The sequence below is a fragment of the Ursus americanus genome, chromosome 31 (assembly GCF_024610735.1).
Source record: "Ursus americanus isolate L20-20 chromosome 31, mUrsAme1.1.p, whole genome shotgun sequence".
In the NCBI taxonomy this organism is placed as follows: Eukaryota; Metazoa; Chordata; class Mammalia; order Carnivora; family Ursidae; genus Ursus; species Ursus americanus.
The window spans coordinates 23826099-23848678 of NC_142157.1; the positions used below are offsets into that span (position 1 = coordinate 23826099).

Genomic DNA, 22580 nt, shown 5'->3' on the forward strand with positions numbered 1-22580 from the left:
ATAACCTAACTGAAGAGGTCTTTGTATTAAAATACTTTGGAAATATTAAAAGGGTAAGTAATTTAAAGATAATTATTCCTCAACTATGGAAAAATCATTAAAAACAATGCTAAGTTGATTAGTCCTGACTATTCTTTAAGTATCACTTACACTGTGATTCACAAAGTGAGAGACATTTCCATATCGGGCTGCATCCACTGTGAATTCATCAGATTCATAATCCAGATCAAAGAGATATGTGATTCCCTTGTTGTCATATAACTGCCCCCGTCTTTCAGCTTCTTCACTTGTGATTACCTAAAAAGAAAAAACTATAGTATATTATATAGCTATTGTTGAACTGAAGAAACACTCATCCATAAATTATTCACATACTAATGCCTACAAAGGTTTAAAAAGAAATTAAAGTGTCATCAAAACAAATATTCACACAAACTACTCTAGAAGAGTGGGAAAGGGCAGAAATGACTGCAAAAGAATCAAGGCTGTTTAAGACAGGAATTAGGACAACCCACAATTAACAAATTGAGACTGTACTACTTTCCTTCCAATTTATTCAGATGTTCAAGAAGCTACCCAATTATAGCTTTCTATAGGACATAACAGAATGTAAAGAACTAAATTTACAAGTAAAGATACTCGTTTGCAACAATGTGGATGGAACTAGAGGGTATTATGCTAAGCAAAAGAAGTCAATCAGAGAAAATTATCATATGATCTCACTGATACGTGGAATTTAAGAAACAAAACAGAGGGTCATAGGAGACAAACCATAAGAGACTCTTAATCACGGGAAACAAACTGAGGGTTGCTGGAAGGGAGGGGGGTAGAGGGAAGGAGTAACTGGGTGATGGACATTAAGGAGGGCATGTGATGTAATGAGCACCGGGTATTATATAAGACTGATGCATCACAGACCTGCACCTCTGAAACCAACAATACATTATATGTTAATTTTAAAAAAAAAGTAAAGATACTCTAAAAGCTTAGTTTTCCTCTAACCGGTGCAGTTACAAATGGAAATTTGTTACAAATACAGCAAAGAAAGCATGCTAAATCTGCAGTCAACTGTATGGAAAGTTCAGTTCCGTAGAGTAGGCTGTTTTCATGAAATTCTGTAGCTCAAAACTATTGTCTACAGTTCTAAGAACACAGCTTTACCAAGATGCTCAGCTTAGGAAACCAAAAATGTCTAAAGTGATTCATGGTGTCAATCACATTTAACTACTTCATTCAGTAAGCCAAAACAGAGAAGAATTTGATTATACAAGATCTGGTATCCCGGAGAGTGATTTACAATAATCTGCCGCGGTCTAAAAATTGAAGGATAGAAATAGGGTTCCAATTTAATCTCACAATTCTAGATGAATACAGATAATTATACATGACCTAATCCCACATAACTTTCAAAACGTCAGATGTGACAACCTGAGATACACAAGTCAAACTTGTATTTTCTAGTCACAGCTTAGTCCTTCACTCAGTTTGAGGAAGTGTAGCACGGGGGTAAAGTGCACTCATCTTGGAGCCCTGGTTTTGAATCCTGGCTCCTCTTCACTACAACGTGACCTCGTGCAAGTTGCTGAACTTCTCTGTGCCTGTTTCCTCATCTATAATAATGGAGATAACACTACTACCTTGAGTTATTGAGAGGATTAAGGAGTTAAAACATAAGGTTTTTGTATATTTACAATTATACATATAAAAATAAATTTGCTCAGTCTTTGGTAATTCAGAGGATAGTCTCTAGCTAAGCTACAAAGAGTTTGGATTTTCTGATGGATGCAATAAATGCTTTTAAGTTTATTTTACAACACTTGCTCAGAAAGCATTTGTCTACAGTATCATGTTGATACAATTTTGAGTTTTGCCAAATACACTTAACCATATTTAGTCAAGTGGATGAATTATATCTAAAAGTTTTCAAGGTCAGCAGGTGTTTAGATCTGATTCTCTTCTTAGGGCTTTTATGTAAAAAATAGTTGCCATATTTTACAAATGCCAGTTTCAATGACTATGAATGGGTGTTTCTGAAAGAGGACTATTTTGATATATATATATTTTTGTTCACATACAAGTTTGTATTTCTAACTATGCCAATGAAGCCTTTTCTCAAACCTGAAATTTTTACATCCTTGCAAATGGTAATATAAAAATGTACCAATATTTGTTACTGATGTAAAAAAAGCATAAGCCTTCCACACTCATTGTTTGTTGTTAAGTTGAACATACCTCTCCAACATATTCCATGACAAAACTCATTCTTTTAATCTTCACAAGGGTTTTTACACCCCAGCCACAGCCATTGCTAGTTCGAAAGATGCAAAGTGAATACTGGGTGCCTTTTTGTACAATCCTATTGGGACAATCGGGTCCACATTGACACCTTGAGTTGCATTCATAAATGGGGGTACCAGGTGGGATTTTAATTTGCTGGTTTTTATTATAAGCCAAAAGAACTCCAGCTTCAGCAGGACAACATTTCTCAAAGAAGCAATCTGTACATGAACAACCAAAGGTAGCTTCATTGACTAAGCTGATTCCAGGAGCTGGTTTGTATTCATTAATATAGTAGAAGTCTGACGGTGGGCCCTCTAAGTCAACAGTATTTTCGACAAAGATCATTCCTTTATGATTCTTTCTTCTGTTGAGTTCATCTTGCCACCTCTGCAGAGCTATCCTTTGTTTAGCCTTCTTTACAATGTATTCAGCAATGGCAGGTTTCAAAGCTTTGTTATTGTCTTTTAGAGATATTGCTTTGCCTTTGTTTACCTGAGATATATAATTATGCTTGTCATTAGAGAACTGTTGAAGTAGTAATGGGCACTTGAGATTTTGCAAAGGTTCCCAAGTATTTGTAGAATCTGGCCATCCTTTCCATTTTACAAGATAATATTCCATATCCTTAAAATATAAAAGAAAATTGAAATCAGATTATGACAGTCCTAATTACTTAAAATAATTTAATAACTTAAAGAATAAGGTAGCCATTATCATCATTCTTAATAAAGTTCAGAATATATTGAATCAGAGGTTTCTAGTGGATGAAATACAAAACTTTATATTACATATATTATGTACAGAATTTAGTTGTAGCATGTTTGAGCTCAGGTAAAAGAATTGCTCATGAAGATAAGAGTACTGAAATTCATGAATATTTTACCAAACAGTAATTGTTAAACAAAGTCGTATTTTGTATTTATCTTGATCATGGAAACAGGGAGTCTCAAAACTAACCATTTATGACCTATGTTAGTGCTTCACTTGGCCAGCACAGATGTAGGCATCCTATAAGGTAGGTAATTTTAATATTTTACACATTGGATATAATGCAAGTTCTATTTCTCAATATCATGGGTACACATCTCTTACAGGTTCTACAGACACAGTGTCCAATACAGTCATTCTTAGCAGCATGTAGCTATCAAGCACCTGAAATGTGACTAGTCCAAGTTGAGATGCGCTTCAAGTGCAATACACATACTGAATTACAAACCCAAACACACAAAAAAGTAAAATATTTCTTAACATTTGAAAAATACTGATTACATACTGAAATATTTTACTTTTATTGGATTAAATACATTATTTTTTTTAAAGACTGATTTGTTTAAAGTCCTCTCTATGCCCAGTGTGGGGCTCAAACTCACAACCCCAAGATCAAAAGTCACACACTCTACCGATTGAGCCAGCCAGGTGCCCCCAGTTAAATATATTATTGAAAGCAGTCTCACCTGTTTAATTCCACTTGTTTAATGTGATTACTAGAAAATTTAAAATTATACATAGGTAGTTTATTTGTTTCTACTGGACATCACGAGTCCAGAGAATTCTTACCTTATTTAGACTCACCCGTGAATGGATTAGGTAGCAGGCACTCAAGCCACCAAAGACCAAACATTTTGATTTATCCCTCAGACTGCTGTTGTGGCCACGATGGTCCCTAGAATTTTGCCTTCCTTCCCCAGTGACTTAACTAGGTTCTCTTCCCTTAAAATCAGGGAATGCTATGTTAAGTTTCTCTTTAAGAAGGTAGTTAAGTGTGTGTAATAAAAAAAATTCTAAAGCCCCAATTTTTTTCTTTGTCCTCTGGAATAACTCACATATATCCACATTCTAAAATATGAAAGTGATTAAGCTGTATATTCTACAGTTTTTGTTATTTTAAATCATAGATATGGATTAAAAACTTAATTAGGATACATTTGCTTTTCCCTGAAATTTTTAACAGTTTTTATTATAAAGGATACATATAACACTTGTTTTACTATTCATAATTTATTAATGCCAAATAACTGGAAGGTTTAGGAAATGTTGCTGAGGCACAAACTGGGGTAAAGAGCCCTGAGGCAGCTTTGCTGAAGCAAGTCACTCAGCCAGTGAGTAAGTTTATTTTCTTCCCAGTGATTCATCTCAGTGTTTTAGTATATTCTACTTAATAAGCAATACTGCTTGGGAATTAAAAGAACTTTCCTTCTTTATGAAAAGGGTCAAAATATGCTTTACCTGCTTAAAAAATGTGGTTAAATTAAGGTGTGAGGATATGCACAAAAAGTGTACTTTCTTGAAAATACATATTGTAATTTCAGGGGAAAAAAAGAAAGCTTAGACATATTTAAGTGTTAGTCAAACTGGCCCACTAAGTGTAATACAGATTTCTCCCAATTTAGGATTTATGTTAGTAGATCTCTGCTCAACAATAATGTGATCCACGTGGCAGTATCTAACATATCTATTCTACTTCTTAACTAAGCAAGTTGTAAATTTTTCTGACTCTGGAATAAAGTAATGCAACTCTGGCCCTTTTTTTTTCTGCTACAGTTTTTTCTACCATAACCCTGGATTATGCCTAAAATTGTCAGCAAATAATGGAAGAAACAGAAACACTGGCTTCAAATCAGATGATTAAACTAAATTATCATTCCGCAAAACCAGTACCACCATGCCTCTGAAGTCAGCTTCCAAAGTAACATATACCGTTTAGTAATGAGCCAGCTGCATTGTTAGTGACTAAGTTTTGTATGTTAATCCCATCAGTACCTACTTTACAGGTGGTAAAGATGTTTATAAAACGTGAGTGCCTTTGGCAAAATAGTATAAAAATACTAGTAATATTTTATTTCTACTTTGTGGACTTATTTTAGTAAGTGCATTTTACTTTAAATCCAAAAAAGATATTTCCATTTTGAAAAATTGATAATTTTGCACAGAAAAATTAGTTTGGCCTAACAAATTTAATTAATTCAATTCATTAAAAATTCCAAATAAAAGCCAAAAAGTTCATAAGCCTCATATATATCAGTATTTTATTCTGATATGCAATCAACTCTTGATTACCCATAGAAATGGAGTACAGCTGTAAAATGATCCATCAATCACTCCTGTATAATTTAGAATGCATCATAAGAATTTTTTCTTAAACACATTTCCCCCCACTATATTTGGCTTAGGTTCCATTCATTCAAATATTTTAGTATTTAAAATAAGTATGTGAAAGTTCAGCCACTAGAGGTGTGATGAGATGTAAGGCAGTGCTAGTCTTCAGGAGTAAAATCTCACTGGGAAAAGAAGGCAATAATATGCACAGTAAGTAGCAATGCAAGGCGGTACAACTTTATTTTTATTTTTTTTTAAGATTTTATTTATTTATGTGACAGAGACAGCCAGCGAGAGAGGGAACACAGCAGGCGAGTGAGAGAGGAAGAAGCAGGCTCCCAGCGGAGGAGCCCGATGTGGGACTCGATCCCAGAACGCCGGGGTCACGCCCTGAACCGAAGGCAGACGCTTTAACGACTGCACTACCCAGACGCCCCAAGGCGGTACAACTTTAAATGACAAAACAAGACAATAATTACCACTGATATAAAGAAGGAAATCAATATAGCCAGAAAGGAGCACAGAGAAAACAGAACAAACTAAACTGTGAAAGACTGACAGGATTTGTTGGGTAGGGAACAGGGCAGGCAGGATGAAAAACACCAGCAAAAGCTTGCAGCTAAGATTTGTATGAAGTATCCAGGAAACAGTGAAAAGATGGATTTGGCTACCGTTAAAGTTCAGAATATTGAAGCGAGAGGTTAAACTGTAACAGCAAGGCAAGAGCAAATTTTAGCCTTGAACACTCGACAGAGGCATTTGAACTTTTTTGTAGGCCAATGGTTTTTACAATTCTTAGAAGGCATGGTGTTTCTGTGGGAAGCTTCCTTACATACAAATACATTTGATTCCATCTTGTTTATTAGAAACAATTTATCAGTCTTCTAATTCCCAAGCCAATGACTCTTCAGTCCTCATGTTACTTGACTTAAGCTTTGACATCACATTTCTCTCTTCACTATTGTTCCTTGACTGCCTTCTTTGCTGAGACTACTTACTATCACTGCCCACCACTTAATGCAGATACTCAGGGCTCTGTCCTTGGCCCCTTTCCAATAAGTGTTTATCGCTTTTGAGAATCTGAAGAAAGCTATGGACCTTCCCCTAACAAAAGTCACGTACGTACTAGTTTGGATAATGGAGAATATCTGGATTCCAGAGGGTAAGAATTCTTGCTCTAAGTGCTCTCTGGGCAACCTCATCACTCCAGTGGTGTTAATTATATGCTGATAACTTCCAAAACTTTATCGGCGCCCCTATATATCCAATAGCCTACTGGATATCCAACAGGTTCTTATAGCCATCTATTTCCTTAGAACTCACCACTGTCCTTCCTAAATGGATTTTTTTTTCCTGTTCCCCATCAAGGGTAATCTTACCCGTCATCTACCTAGTCACATGAGTCACAAACTAGGAGCTCAATCTAGATTTTTCTTTTCAATCCATCATCAAGTTTCTTCAGATATTTTTTCCTGTCCATCGTTATTACCATAGCTCTAGTTACTTCAGGCCTTCAGTTCTTGCTGGGATTACTGCATTGATCGCCTAACTGGTTTCCCTGCCTCCAGACTGATGACACCCCAATTTAGCTTTACTAAAGTGAAGTTTTCTTATAAAAATAAGAAATCCACAGTACCATTCTGTTACTTTGTTGCTTAAAAATTTTAATAGCTCCCCCACTGCCTAAAGAATGCAGTTCAAACTTCCTATTATAACAAAGATCATTCTTGATTGGGTCCCTGATGCCTGCCTCTCTAACACAGTCTTCCATCCTGGCCCCATTCACACACCACCTTCTAGCCATACTGAACTGCGACTGCTAGTACTTGAACATAGCAGGCGTTTTCACCCCTTTCTCCTTTGTTTACAAAGTTCTAATTACAATGGCCTCTTACATTTCCATAATGAACTTATTTTGGTCTCATTTTTTATGTGTGGAAAACCTACTCATCTTTAGAAGTCAGCTCAAATGTCACCTACCCTGTGAAGTCTTTCCTGCCTCTCCTGCCCAAGAACTGATCACTGCCAATCCCCGTGTTCCCCTGTCTAAACTTAACCAGAGACCAGGAGGAATGAAATCTTACTCTTCACAGCCCCAAAACCAAGCACAATTGCCTACTATATCCTAGGCTTTGACTAAATGTTTCTGAATGCAAAACAAAAAATATGACTACCAACATGTATGCAATATGAAAAAATCACAAGAGTAACTACATGAATCGTTAAAAGAAATACAAGCTGTTAAGTTTGACCTGGATAGTAATTCATGTTTTTTTCAATATTTGTTCTGTCATCTGCTGTCTATAGCCAGTAAGTGGTAGCAAGCACAAAAACTTAAAATATGTATTTTATATATATATATATGTATGTATATATATACATACATATATATATACATATATATATACATATATATATACATACATATATATATATATACAACAAAAAACAAAAACTATCTTCCTGTTAGCTAATTTCTCCTGCAAGTTTTGAAATCATCATATTCAGTATTAGTGGTAGAACAGCCTGAATCTAATTATGAAAACACTAGTGTTCTATGGAAAGTCACTGGATTTTCAGTCCAGTAACTGACCGAGTAGCAATTGTGAGACCCCGGCTAGTGCTTCAAGACTGACACAACTCAGCAACATGACTCTGGAAAAGTCTTACTTAAGAGTTCTCTTTTCCTGATGTCTGAAATATGGATTTTAGTCAAACGATTTCTGTTATTCCAGTTCTTAAAAAACTACTCTAAGTGCAGTCTTTCTGGAATATTAATCTATGTTAGATGTGGACAATTCTGCCAGTATGTGCCATGCAGTACAGTGGTGGTTCTAGAGACAAAGGACTACCTGGATACTTTATGAAGTCAAAGATTAGTAATATTTCTTTCTTAATATTTGCTTATTAAGGGAGAAGCCTTACCAATGCGCGTGGGGATTCTGATTCTTCACTGATGAGCTAAGTATGTTAATAAAGAGTATTCACAGTTTTGTCACAAATTGTTCTGTATGAAAGGTGAACATGGCAAGAACATGGTGCAGAAAAACCATACAGCACTGACACTACCACAATTTGTTCAAGTGGACGCTGACATGACCTCACAACAGTAAGAGTCCTGTTGTTCCCCCAGTGAGCACTCATTCCACTTCCCAAACTGGCTATTTCAGAACTCCTCCACTTTGTTCAAGGTCAATCTCCCACTACCTCCCCCGTTATTTTCAGCAGCACTAGACCTCTGTTCCTAATGCAGAGAGAAAACAGAAACTCTCTTAATTTCCACCCTTCCATGGACATGTAACTAGAGAAAAGGTGGATGCAGATACAAGAGATGTACTTCCTCCATCAATTATCCCACCTCTCCGGTCTCTTCAGTTTCTCCCTCTCTACTTGTTCTCACCAGCATTTAAACCTCTCTCATTTTTTATTTTTAGCTTTTTAAGCCTCCCTCATTTTTTAAAAGCAAAATTAAACTAAACCTCTTTTGAGATATAAATTCTGGAATATGTAATTTCAAAAAGACAGGATAAATTACTAAAAGTTGAGAGACAGGAGACTAAAGGCCACAGGGGTGGAAGATTTCTTTTCAGTATAAGAACGTTCAACTTTTATAACATTTGATTTTTAAAATCACATGCATATATTACCTATACAGATTTTTAAATAAAAAATTATAAACACCTTTAAAACCTACATAGCTCTTTCTCGCCTTCTTCAAAGCATTGTTCATACTACTATTTTTTTTAAGGTTTTTTATTTATTTATTTGACAGTGAGAAAGGGAACACAAGTGGGGGAGTGGGAGAGGGAGCAGCAGGCTTCCCGCCAAGCAGGGAGCCCAGTGCAGGACTCGATCCCCAGGACCCTGGGATCATGACCTGAGCCACCCAGGTGTCCTTCACCTCTAATTTAGTCTTTAATTCATTCTATTTCAGCTTCTTCTATCCATGCACAAATATAGCTCTAACAGCACCAATGACCCTTCCATTACTCAAAATCCAATGGGTCCCTCATGGTTTTTCTTTGACCCACTGGCTTCTTCCCTATTGTGCTGACATTATCTCTCCCTCAGGTTTCATGATTCATTCTTCTGGTTTTCTTCCTACCTTTCTTGCCAGTTTGTCTCAGTTGCTTTGATAGTTCTTCCCATAAGAAACCCCCACTTCACCCCCCCATACTACTCATCAGTCCTTGTTCTCTTCTCACATTTTCTTTGCTTGATACTGCAATAGCCTCTAACCATTTTCAAACCATTCCTGGCCCAACAGCCAGAACACCATCTCAACACATCCATTTCATCATGTCACTCCCCTGCTCAAAACTACTAAATGTTGGGGCGCCTGGATGGCACAGCGGTTGGGCGTCTGCCTTCAGTTCAGGGCGTGATCCTGGCGTCATGGGATCGAGCCCCACATCAGGCTCCTCTGCTATGAGCCTGCTTCTTCCTCTCCCACTCCCCCTGCTTGTGTTCCCTCTCTCGCTGGCTGTCTCTATCTCTGTCAAATAAATAAATAAATAAATAAATCTTTAAAACAAAACAAAACAAAACAAAACAACTAAATGTTTCCCTACTGTCCTTAAGATAAAGTCCAAAGTCTTTTCTTGGACTGTAGGGAGCTGTACTTTCTGGGTCCTCCTTTCCTTCTAGCCTCCTTTTGATCCCTCTTGCTATGTTCCACTCACACTTTCTGTTACTTGAAGAAGTCAGGCTCTCTTCTGCCTCCAGACTGTTCCCTACTTTTCTTTCCATCCTTTAGGACTGAGTTTAAACACCATATCTCATGAACTGCTGCCGAGTTTCTTCAGAAGTTACAACCTTCTGTTACATTAGCACTTACCTCAATTGTAAGTGCGTTGTACAATTATATTTAAAGTTTTCTACCCTCACTAAAAGATCAACTCCATGTAATAGGGACCATACCTCTGTGTCATTACTTGCTGAGATCCTTAGTGTCTAGCATATGACATAGCAGATGGCAATAGGTATCTCTTAATTAACAGGTAACCATATCCATTCCCAGCGCTTCAATTGCTATCTTTCTGCCAATTACTTAAAAATCTGTTTCCAGTTCTCACTCTTAACTTAGAGCCACATTCTCAGCTACATACCTTACATATCTTACACTTAAATGTTCTCAACCTTCTTCTCTTAACCCAACCTGGTCCTCCTTTCCTAATCCTCCTATATTGCTGGGTCTCGGTAAACAGTGTTATCTACACCACTACAAGTCAGAAACCCATGTTTTCATAGATGTGGATCTCTCACTGCTGGATTCCTACCCAACCACTAAACCATAGACTTGTACATTCTATAACCATGATAATTAAAGAAAAATTACCTATTTCTCTTCATCTTTAGTTTAAGCACTATAATTTCTTTTTTTTTTTTTTAAAGATTTTATTTACTTATTCGACAGAGAGACAGTCAGCGAGAGAGGAAACACAAGCAGGGGGAGTGGGAGAGAAAGAAGCAGGCTCATAGCAGAAGAGCCCGATGTGGGGCTCGATCCCACAATGCCGGGATCACGCCCTGACCCGAAGGCAGACGCTTTAACCACTGTGCCACCCATGCGCCCCTAAGCACTATAATTTCTTACCCAGATCACTGCAACAGCCTTTCCCCTCCCCACCAATCCACTTTCCTCACTGCAGAGAGAAAATTCTCTGAACTAAATATCTGATTGTATCACTCTTTTTAAAATCTTTCAAGTGATCCTCCATTGCTGTAGAACGCTGTGAAAGCTCCTTCACTCATCTCTCATTCTGTCCTACTCCCACATTCCAGCACTCCATTGTCTGTACTAAAACCATGAGTTACAGTGTACCTGTCTTTTTTAGGCCTCAGTGGGATATTCCTTCTCCTGGGAAGCTTTCTCTGGTGAACCTCCCACAGATATGTAACGAAGTCTGCCACTGCACTTACTACACTATATTGCAGTGGATGGTTTACTTGTCCATCTTTCCAGCAGGCTGTGAGTTCCTTAAGGTGAGAGAGTTGCTGATTAATCTTTATTTTTTCCCAGAGCCTAATGTAGTACCTAACACACAAAAGAAACTCAAATGTTTACTGAGACTATAGAAAGATGATACAGGAGCTATTAGTCAGCAGACTGCTGCTCTAATGTAAGAAGATCTAGTGTACTGGTGATTGTGAGGACTGGAGAAATCACTGATGCAAAAGCCAATTCAATTCATTAAGCACTAACTAAATACCCATTATGTACTAGAAACTACAGTAAGACATAGTCCTGGCCCTAAATGGTTGACAATTTAGCAGAGAAGGTATGAAACCAAGCTATAAAATGTGTCAAGTTCTAGAATAATAAGAACAATGCTTATTAAGTCTTGACTATAAAGCAATTAATTTTAGAGACACAGGGAAGGGAAGAAGGCCAAAAATAGGTGGTAACCTTTCAGCTGAACTTTCCTGGCCAGAGAGAATTCTGATACAACAGTATCCCAGAGAGGGAACTGGATGAGAACAGCAAAAGGGCATAAGGTGCCCAGCTCACAGTAGGTGCTCATTAAATCTTAGCTAAATGAAAGAATTTACAAGTACTTCTGTGTGAATAAAAAGTAGGAGATGAGGCTGGAAAGATAGTTGGTGGCCAGATAATAAAGAACTTCAGTACAAAAGGTCTCAGCTTAGATTGGTAGACAGGCCATTAAAAGGTCTAAAGCGAGACCCTAACACAACCAGAACTGTGTTTTAGTAACATCTGAAATGGCTTTGAGAAATATGGTATTGAAAAAGTGTCTCTTACGAGCTAAATGGAGGGGTACACACACAAAAAAGGACACGGTCATATGATCTTTCATGTGCCCTGAACATGAGAGGGGAGAGAGAAAAAACGGGGAGGTATGTTGAAATAATACTGGCTTAAGATTAAGTAATCTGTGCTAGAAAGAAGAAGAAAGGTGGGACCTAAGTGTGCAAGTAAGGGTGCTTATCCCCAAACAAGAAACCAAAAGGATTGATGAGAAGGACGAAAGGGAAACCCAAGAGCAAAAGCTATCCAAAACCTAACGACAACACTCAGAATCCTGTATAAGAATAATGGTAGCTCCCTCAATGTAGGCACAGACCCCTACGTAGCTAACGCTGTTCAAGTACGGCAAGAATGAACAGGAAAATACAAGTAGACAGAGATAATATAATCTGATGACCTATTAGAGGGTAGGTAGAAAGGAAGAACTAAAAATGTCTGAACTTAAAAGGTTAGGTAACTGGAGGTATAATGGTTTTGTTAGCTTAGATAGGGAGTATTACTAGATCAGGATGCAGATTTGAGAAAGGAAAACAGGTGCTGTTTTGAATATGTTGAATTTGGGAACCTGTACAGTGTCCAGTTTGAAATAAAGTCCATAAAGAGGTCGGTGCCTTACAAATATTTGGCAGTCATGAGTCAAATAGATAGAAGCAGAAACCACTGAGAAAGAGGTCATCTACAGAGTCACTTCAAGGTGAGAAGAGGGCCAAGAACAGAGCTGTGGAGGTTACCTACATTTCAGAGGAAGGACAGAAAAGAGACAACAAAGGAGATTCAGGAAGAATAATAAGAAAAACGGGTGGAAAAAGGAGGGGAGACAGAAGTGAATAACAATGACAGAAAACACTTCTACAATATGAATATCACAGGTCAGTCTCTGTTGTAGGCATTTATCTACATCGACTCATTGAATGCTAATCATAACCCTATGAGATGGGTACTACAACTATCCTCACTTTCTAAGTGAAGAAATGGAAAGACAGAGAGCCTAAGTAATTTGCTAAAGTTATTCAACTAATAGATGGTAGAGATGGAGTATGAGTGTTGGCAGTCTCTCCTTGGACAAAAGAATTTCAAAGAGAGAGAGGCCAACAGTGTCAGACATTGCTAAGAAGGAGAGTAAGCTTTGAGGTCCTCATATTGGAATTAGGAGGTCACTGATAGGGGCATAAATCAGAATAAAGTGGGTTAAAAAGTTAAGGAGAAGTGAAGAGATGACCCCCCAGGAGAAAATTTTTACAAACTGTATAACTCATGAGGGACTATCTAGCATATATAAAGAACTATTACAACTCAATAATTAAAAAAAAAAACAACCCAATTTAAAAAAATGGGCAAAGGTTCAGAATGGACAGTTCTCCAAAGACACACAAATGGTTAAAAATCACGTGAAAAGGTGCTCGGCATCATTAGCCGTCAGAGAAATGCAAATCAAAACTATAAGGAGGTACTACTCCATGCCCACTAGGACAGCTATAATCAAAGAGTCAGATAATAACATGTGTTGGTAAGGAGGTAGAGAAATTGAAACACTTGTAACACTGCTGGTGGGAATGTCCCTTTAGAAAAGTTTGGCAGTTCCTCAAATGGTTAAACACAGAGAAACTGTATGACCCAGCAATTCAACTCCTAGGTATATATCCAAGAGAAATGAAAACACGCCCATACAAAAACCTCGACATGAATGTTCGTAAGAGTATTATTTATAATAGCCCCCAAACAGAAACAACCCAAATGTCCAAGTGAGGAATAAACTATATATGCTATATTCCTATAATGGAATAGTTGGCAATAAAAAGGAATGCTGTATTAATACATGCTACAATATGGACAAACCTTGAAAACACCATGCTAAGTGAAAGAAACCAATCACAAAGAACCACATACATATTGTAAGGTTCTATTTATATGAATTGTCCAAATAAGCAATCTACAGAGACAGAAAGTAGATTAGTGGTTGGCTAGGGCTAGTGGGGGAAGAAGATTGGGGAAGTTTGGGGAGTGGTGGCTGGGTGGTGTGGAGTTTCTTTTTGGCATAATCAAAATGTGCAACCATCACCACAGTCAACTTTAGAATAACTCTGAGAGTATGCTAAAGGCTCTGAACTGTACACCTTAAATTAGTGAATTATATGGTATGTGAATTACATCTTGACAAAGCTGTTTTAAAAAGTTAATGGGAAATGAAGTAGAAGACAGGAATGCTTGAGTGGGGAGGCAAGGTCAAAGAAAAATTGGGGAAGACCTGAATAGGTTTTACTGAGAGAAATCAGTGGAAAAAGAGAGCTTAATACAAAAAACGAAACAAAACAAAACAAAAAAACATCATGGATGAAGCAAAGTCCTAACAGGGAGGGATAGGATAGGAAGAAAAAGGAAAAACAGTGACAGCAAAGATACAGATAATTGGTGTAAATGTAAGTTGAGAGTTCATACTTGAAGGAGCCTATTTTTCACGGAAGTAGAAGACAGGGAAGTACTTCCCTGCCTGTGGTTGAATATGAAGGTGAAGGATAGAGTAAGAAGTCCAGAAAAGTAATAAAAGTTAGAAAAATTCCTGACAAAAAAGGGAAAAGAAAGCAACAGATAAAAGCCTTACACAGAACTGAGTGGAGTGAGATTAGAAATAAGGTTTAATGGCATCAATATGTGGGATTATAGGATATTCTTCGCTACACTGGTCAGGCCACAGTTTATACTCTGAGATGGCAGGTGACTGAGCTGTTTTGGGGTTGATGGTTGCTGAAGAGTGTAGGTGAAATGCTTAATCATAAAATCCCAGATGGGGAAATTAGTTATATGAAAAGATGATGGCTGTTTCAAAGGAAGAACTGGATTTAATGATTGAATCAATATGGAAGATGAAAGAGAAGGATTCCTAATTCATTTGTCCGGAAGAACTGACAAATAAATGACCAAAAAAGAGTTCTTGGAGAGGGAGCAGGCTACAGAAAGATGAATTACTCAAAAATATATCATAAGGTATAGATTGAGGAAGGCTCTTAGGAAAACAAACCTGTCATTTTAAAGAGAAACAGGAATCAGGTGAGGCCCAGAGAGGTTAAATGACTTTGAGAAAGCCACAAAGTACCAATTGAAGGTCAGAAATCACTCTGAACTCCAGGCCATTCTATTACACCACAGAACCTCACTAATATCTGGAGTTTGACATGATACAGGACATACAAATGGTGATGCTTCCTGAGGAGATTCAATAGCATTAATATTGGGTTTGAATTTCTAGGTTTATTTCAGATGATAGTGGGGAAATATGATTCAGGAACAAAATGAATGACAGGAGAAGCCAATATGAGATAAAACATTTGCTCTGGTAATCCACATGGAGATAATCAAGAGTTGGATGTAGAATGGTATAAGCACCTTAAAATATTCTAATTCAAGAACATTTAATGCTTCAAAATCCTTTCAATGTTATTTGGCAATACAGATGATAGGACATATAAATTTATTATGGCTCAGAATTTTTAACATTAAGAAGAGCTTTTGCTTACTTTTAAGGTTCTTTTTATGTTACAGAAATATGAAATACTGAATTGAAGTCTGATTAGGTCTCTTTTAAGGGGCTAGATATTTGCCTTACCTTTACTACCTTGTAGTCACACAAGTATTCCACCTCATAATTGTTTAGATTCCTTTTGGTGATTCCAATCGATTTACATGTGAGTTTTTCTTTTCTACATAATTCCTGAAGAGTATCAAGTGAAACTAGGCAAGGCACACACCAAGCTACAATAAGAAAATAGAATTCTTTACTAATGAAGTAGCTACTCAATTAAAACAAAAAAAGGAAAAACTTAAGATCTCTATATCCCCACCCTTCAACTGGCAATTTTACAGGACTGAAAATTCATAGACAAGAAACCATTTATGTGTCTTCAAGAAAAAGTTAAGCATTAAAGAACTATTTTGGTAAACTGGTCTTCTTGGATTTTTTTCATGGGTCTCTATCCTACTATGCTTAACTAAGGTAAATTAATTTCTATTAAGCCACCTGAACAAAAAGTTTCATGTCCGTAAGCTTTCTTAAAATTACATATAGATGCAAAGGTCAATAGAGATAATGTTTTCACCTTTTCAGTTATATTCTACATAGAATATAAAGAATATAATCGGCTTTAATAAAATGTAGATCTCTAAGACAAACATAGCGTTATTAAAAATATCTTAAATGTATTTTAAAACAGCCTTACAAGTTATTAAAAACAACTTTCTCCCTTTCTCTTGGTTGGACAGTAAGAAATGAAATCTAATTGAAATATAGTTCTACAGTAACATAGTCATACATCAATCACATGCCCTACTTTTCCCATTCTGGAATGCTGCATGAAATTTTAACTCCATTTATTATTTTGCCTATGCTGTATTATTATCAAGGTAAATAAGCCCAAGAGTTATAACAAATAATGGAGAATTTATTTTCATAATACTCATTTCCTGTATTGTTTTTAAAGCCAAGATTTACAAAACAGAGTATTCAATTTACATAATCCATATACAAAACTTAAAAAAAAAATCAGACACACTCATAATTAACCTTACAGAAGCCAGTAACTAAATGTGCTGAAGATTTTACTCTCAAATTTCTGTAAACAGTAAGCTACCATATAGCATATAAACACAAACTGATGTTTAGAAATATGTAATAAATTTGGTTTTATGGCTAGTGTTACGGTAAGCACTCCAGAGAATCAAGGGTCCTCTGCCCCAGCCTTTGCTAGCTACCCAGCTACATGACTTTAGTGATATTTCCATCTTTCCAGATTTCAGATTCACTGCAAAAATGTGAGGGTGGGAGTAAAGTGGAATTAACCAAACAGAATCTATCAGTAAACTCAAGCTTTACTCGGTAGCTCTCCAAGGTAGTTGTGATAACCTTTTGTTTTGAGGTAATTTCCAAGGAAGAGAGAACACACAGCAGCTCTTACTATATCCTTCCCTCACCCTCCCCAACTCACACTGGGGCTTCATTGTCAGAAACCTTGAAGCACGATCTCCACCACCCCGCTTCCTATAAAAGATTCATAAGTCTAGACCAAGAAAATGAAAGGTATTTTCTCCAAAAAAATATTTGGGAGAGTGACTGCTTACTGTGGAGTGGTAGTTTGGGTGTAGGAGAGTGGTATAACAGAAATGACCACTTAACTGCCTTCCGTTTAAAAAACTTCGGGATGTTTTGTGTAAAGTTAACCTCACTATGCTGATCACGTGCGAAGGAGGTTCCTCTTGGATATCACCCAAGGTGTGTATGTCCGTTGTCCCTACCATTTTTATCTAGTTTAACTTGAGGGTCAAGACAACCCTCGACGGAAATGCTATTTCTGAGGAAAAAAACTGGAACATGAAAAACCTCAAACCCTTGGTTAACAATTCTGATTAGCTATAATAATGTAGAAGATAATTTATTTGCAAGATTAAACATTTCATTACCACTACAAAAACCCTACACTAGGTTCACACTAAACCCTAGTGGAAGAAAAGTTGGGGGATAATGAGTTCACAATTTAGGTGGACAAGAGTAGTGCTAGCAAACACCTTTAAACTCTAGAATGCCTTGAAAATTCCAGTCTTTCAGAGGGTGCACGCGAGAGGCAGGCGCACAAACACACGCTAGGTATCTAATTCTCTGGCGTCCACATAAATAACACGCAAGTTCCCGGTGGGCATAAAAATTACCGTAAGTCAGGGGCTACGTCTTCAAACACCCACTTACTGGGATGTTCTCCGACGCGGAATTTACACTTCTAGTGCGTCCGAACTGGGGCGTATGCTCACTTATTTCCTTAGCGTTCATACTTCAGCCCCAATTTCTTTTTTCCTCTGATACTGAGGTCACATTCACACCACGGGGTACTTCGCGCTTCCCAGTTAAAAAGCCAGCCCGACCACAAAACGTCCCGCCCAAACCACCACAAAGGAGTAAACCACACGCGTGCCCACAGGCCCTCGAGCACCCCCACCCCCGGGGATTACCAGGAGCCGCGGCGGCCGCCCGAATACCTCCACACGGCGACCAGGCGGGGAGGGGCCTCCGGCCCAACGGGCAGCGGAGGCCGGGCCACGGAGTCCGCGGGACCTCCGCGGAGCGAGAGACAGCCGACCTCGGAGCAGCGCGCGCGGACCGGGCCCCGCGAAAGCGGGGCGCAGGGGGAGACTGCGGGGAGCGAGCGGGCCGTGGCGTGAGAAGGGTCAGGGACCGGGGTAAGGGTGAAGCCCGGAGGGCGCCTTTGGGGGCCAAGGTGTCAGCAGGGAGGGAGGCGGCGTCTCGCCGCGTCACTCTCCGGCAGGCCCGCGAATCCCGACCCCGCTTCCCGGGCCTCGGGAGTTTGCCTGGAGAACGGGGGACAGTGAGGGGTGCCGCTCTCCAGCCCTCACCTCCTCGCGCCTCGGCCCCGGCCGCCGCCATCTTGAGGAGCTTTCATTCAAACTGGCGCGGTCTGACGGGATAGCTCAGCTGGACTGACGCCCCGCCCCCGCCCGACCGGCGCGGGAGTCGGGGGGCCCGGGCTGGGGGCTGGAACCCGCGACGCGTCCTGACGTCACCGGAGGTCGACCCCGGCCGCAGCGGGGAGCGCGCATGCGCCCCAAGTCCCATCCCGACGCGCGGGAGGGCGGGGGAGCCTGTGGGGTGCGGGGCGCGCGGTCCCGGCTAGGCGGTGTACTCTGGATTAGCGGCCCCTCTACCTCGATGGGGTGGTGTAACTCTTAATTTGGGAGTAAGCACATCAGGCTTTCCCACGCTTTTTAAGTCTTTCACATCAGCCCTACTTGAATGTTGTGCAAAATCCAAAATGTAGAGGGGAGCTGTATGGTGCAGAGTAGGTTTACCTCCCTTGCCTGTTCCTCAGCCACCTGAGCCCTATTAACCATTGTTTCTACGCTCCTAAATCAAAGGTTCTCAAAATTGGCTGCATGTTGGGATCACTTGGAAAGGTTTTGTTTTTTTGGTCCCGCTCGCTGAGATTGATTTAATTGGTATGGGTATGACCTCAGCTTTGGCTAGAGCTCCCCAGGTGATTGTAGTGTGCAGCAGTTTGAAACCACCAGTCTCCATCTGTGCTTCTCACACTTGAATGGCCATAGGAACCTTCTGGGGATCTTGTTAAAATGCGGATTCAAATTAGGTAGGTCTGGGCTGGGACCTGAGGTTCTGACGTTTCTAACGAACTCTTCGCCTGATGGTTCGGCTGGGGCGGGGGTCGAGGGGAAGGGTGTGCATAGTTAGCTAACAAGGCTGCGGGACGCCCGGTCTTCTCTGCGAAATAGCTGTAGCAACTCTTAACGGGTCTCCCCACCCCCACCGCCCCGCCCCCATCCGTTCTTCACACAGCTTCCATGGTGATTGTTCTAAGCAGTCAACGCAGAAATCTTAAAGAGCCAACTGGGAAAAGCTGGGTAGAAAGCCGTTTGACATCGACCAAGGAGTTTTAAAAGAAATTTATGTCAAAAATTACAAAAGTCTTTCAAAGCATCCTGTATAAATTTGGAATACCGTAAACACAGAACATTATTGTGTTTAAACACAAAATTTAAACACAAAATTAGTTTGATTCCATTGTGAAATACGATCTAGTCACTTAAAAAGATGTTTATGAAGCCTTCAGTATCACGGGGAAGTGTTTAATATGTTAAGCAAAAAAGCAGCAAGACCCTATAAAAGTTTCGACTACATAAAAATGTATAGGAAGATAAATGTAAAATCCCTGGGGAGTGATTTCCTTTTTGATTTCTCCTTTTTACATATTTAACCATTTTCTATAATGAGCATCTTATTACCTTGGTAATAAGGAATAAAAGGTCCTATCCAACCCTATCACATGGAAGCCCCTTTGTGACACGGTGGTTCCTGCCCACTTCTCAAGCCTCACTGCTCATCATTCCCTCTTAATTTGTGACTTCCTCAAATATTCCCTGCTCCCTGTCCCCAGGAGTTCTTCAGTTCTGCTCTTGCTGCTAGAAAATGCCTACTTTCCCCCATCTTTGCCAGGATCACTCCTAGAGACCCTTTAAGACTTAGATGCAGCTTCTCTGCCTTCCTCCCCTCCCCAAGTGTATTCACTGCCAGTCCTGTATGTTCTTAGAACCACCCAGGAGCACCCATCCTTAGCTTCTTTCTTGGTTTTTCTTCTACCTCATTGACCTCTACCTCGCTGACCTCTCTTCTCTCCCCTTTTTGGCTCCCTTTAGCCTAAATGCTGGGGTTCCTCAGGGCTTGGCCCCAAGACATCTCTCTTAGGCTGTCTCCCTGATTGACTACCTCAGTTCCCGTGGATTTATATCTTTATGCTTAAGGTTCCCAACTTTTTGTCTCCAGCCTTGACCTTTTCCCCGAATTCCAGATTTGAATATCCACAGTGCCTAGCGGACATATCCTCTTAGGTGTTGCACAAATATCTCAAATTGAACACACTCATAGGAGTGCCCTTGATTTTTGCCTGAAGACATGGTCCTCTCCACTGCAGGCGTCCCCAAACTTTCTCATCTCAATACATTGGCCCCACCATCTACTCAAGGGACCAAGAAGGAAATCTAGGTGTCATCTTGATTTACCCTCTCCTCATTCTGTAATTTCATTGGCAAGTTGTGTCAATGCTATGTCCAAAATATACCTTGATTCTGCCTCTTTTCTCCATTGTTGCTAATATGCCCTTAGTAGAGGCTGCCATTTCTCACCTGCAGTCCTATGAAAGCCTACCTGGTTTCACTTCCACTATTGCTTCCCCTCCAATCTATTTTCCATACAGCTGAAAGAGTGACCTTAACACATAAAGTGGACACATATTCTTCTCCTCCTTTAAATACTTCCTGGAGTACCTAGAATAAAACACAAACCTTCTGATAGCTTGCTAGGCCTTAAGTGATTGGAACCCTTCCACCCTGACCTTACTTTGTGCCGCTCTCCTCTTTACTCACTGTTCTCTAGGATCTTTTCCATCCATTCAGAAATCTTTTATGGTGTATTTCCTATGTGCCAGGCAATGTATTAAGTGCTAAAAGTGGACAGGAAAGAAAAAGATCCCATCCGCATAGAGCTTATATCCTAGTGGGAGAAGCAGATAATAAACAAGTAAATATCTTAAGACAACTGTAATTACTTGCTAGAGAAGCTGCTCTCTCTTCACATGGCTACCTTCTTATTGCTTGGGTCTCCACTTCTTCCACTTCCTCAGAGGCCTCTCCTGGTCACCCTATCTAAAGTAGGTACCTCCTGTCTTCCATTCTCTCTCCTTGGCACTAAATGCACTTCCCAGTATTTGTAGTTATCTTGTCTGTTTTTTGGGTCTTGATCAGTTCAGTAAACATTTAAGGGATGAATTAGACTCTTTTGTACATCAACCGTTTTGTCTTTTGTCTTCAACCCCACTAATTCCAGGGGACAGATTAGACCTTGTCTCTTCAACAGGTACCACTGTGTCTACTATCTAAAGCAGCAAGTCTCAAAGTATGACAGGAACCCTGAGACCCTTCAGGAGGCCCATAAGTTCAAAACTTTTCATAATAATACCAAGATGTTTTCTGACTTCTTTCCTCTCACAAGTATAGAGTGAAGTTTTTCAGAGGATATACAACTTGGATATTGTAACAGATTGAATGAAGAAACAGAACAGAGCTATCTTCTCAAGACAGACATTAAAGAGATTTGAAAAAACGTGAAACAATACCACACTTACCACTAAATCTTTTTGTTTTTGAAAAGTTATCTTTCATAAAAATGTTACTTAACATGTAGTTTTTTGTTTGTTTTTTTAAAGATTTTATTTATTTGACAGAGAGAGAGATAGCCAGTGAAAGAGGGAACACAAACAGGGGGAGTGGGAGAGGAAGAAGCAGACTCCCAGCGGATGAGCCTGATGTGGGGCTCGATTCCAGGACTCTGGGATCACGCCCTGAGCCAAAGGCAGACACTTAACGACTGAGCCACCCAAGCGCCCCTAACATGTATTTTTTTTTTATTTAAAAAACAAATAAAAAAATCTCTTGGTTTTAGGACTAACCCATGGGAGGGTAACATTTTTCATAACATTCAGAAGACAATGGGGAAACATACTACTGTAATCCTCACCTGTAACTCAGGGAGATTTGTTCTGGAAAGTTCCCTCTCATCTCCCCCATGGCCTGGTTTCTGAGGTTGGTTCTGATCTTTCCTGAAAAACCAGAGCCATGCCAGGCCCTTGGTCCCAAAAGTTACCCTTGGATCTCCCCAACATGCCAAGCAACAAAAGCTCAGACTGATAGCAAAATTTCACATAGGAAGGAAGGGAAAATATGAGTCAAATAGACTACAAGTTACAAAAGGAAGGAGGCTGGTTGAACAGACGAGGAGGTGCAGGAGTGATGGGGAAATCAGAGGCAAAATATTTACTGCAACAGGTATGACTCCAGGCCTCCCTGCTTCAGTGGGGAACCCAAATTCACC

The 22580-nt window shown here is 39.4% G+C and overlaps 1 protein-coding gene across 7 annotated transcripts in view; it reads right to left on the reverse strand.

Annotated features, from left to right (window-relative positions):
* Positions 1-18768, reverse strand: part of SUV39H2 (SUV39H2 histone lysine methyltransferase) — a 29300-nt gene extending 10532 nt beyond the window's left edge. For 2 of the 7 annotated variants that reach the window (XR_015722433.1, XM_045788056.2), the window contains exons 1-4: positions 18539-18759; positions 15747-15892; positions 2233-2904; positions 151-297 (exon numbers count right to left, since the gene is read on the reverse strand). Coding sequence is in view for 6 of the 7 variants with exons in the window: in XM_045788056.2 (XP_045644012.1) it covers positions 151-297; positions 2233-2904; positions 15747-15892; positions 18539-18569 (996 nt within the window). In the remaining variant the exon portion in view is untranslated. Of the gene's footprint in view, positions 1-150; positions 312-2232; positions 2905-15746; positions 15893-18136; positions 18518-18538 lie in introns of those variants that run through there. The other 5 variants (XM_045788090.2, XM_087857676.1, XM_087857677.1 and 2 more) reach the window with 5 other exon arrangements.
* Between the last annotated feature and the right edge of the window lie 3812 nt (positions 18769-22580).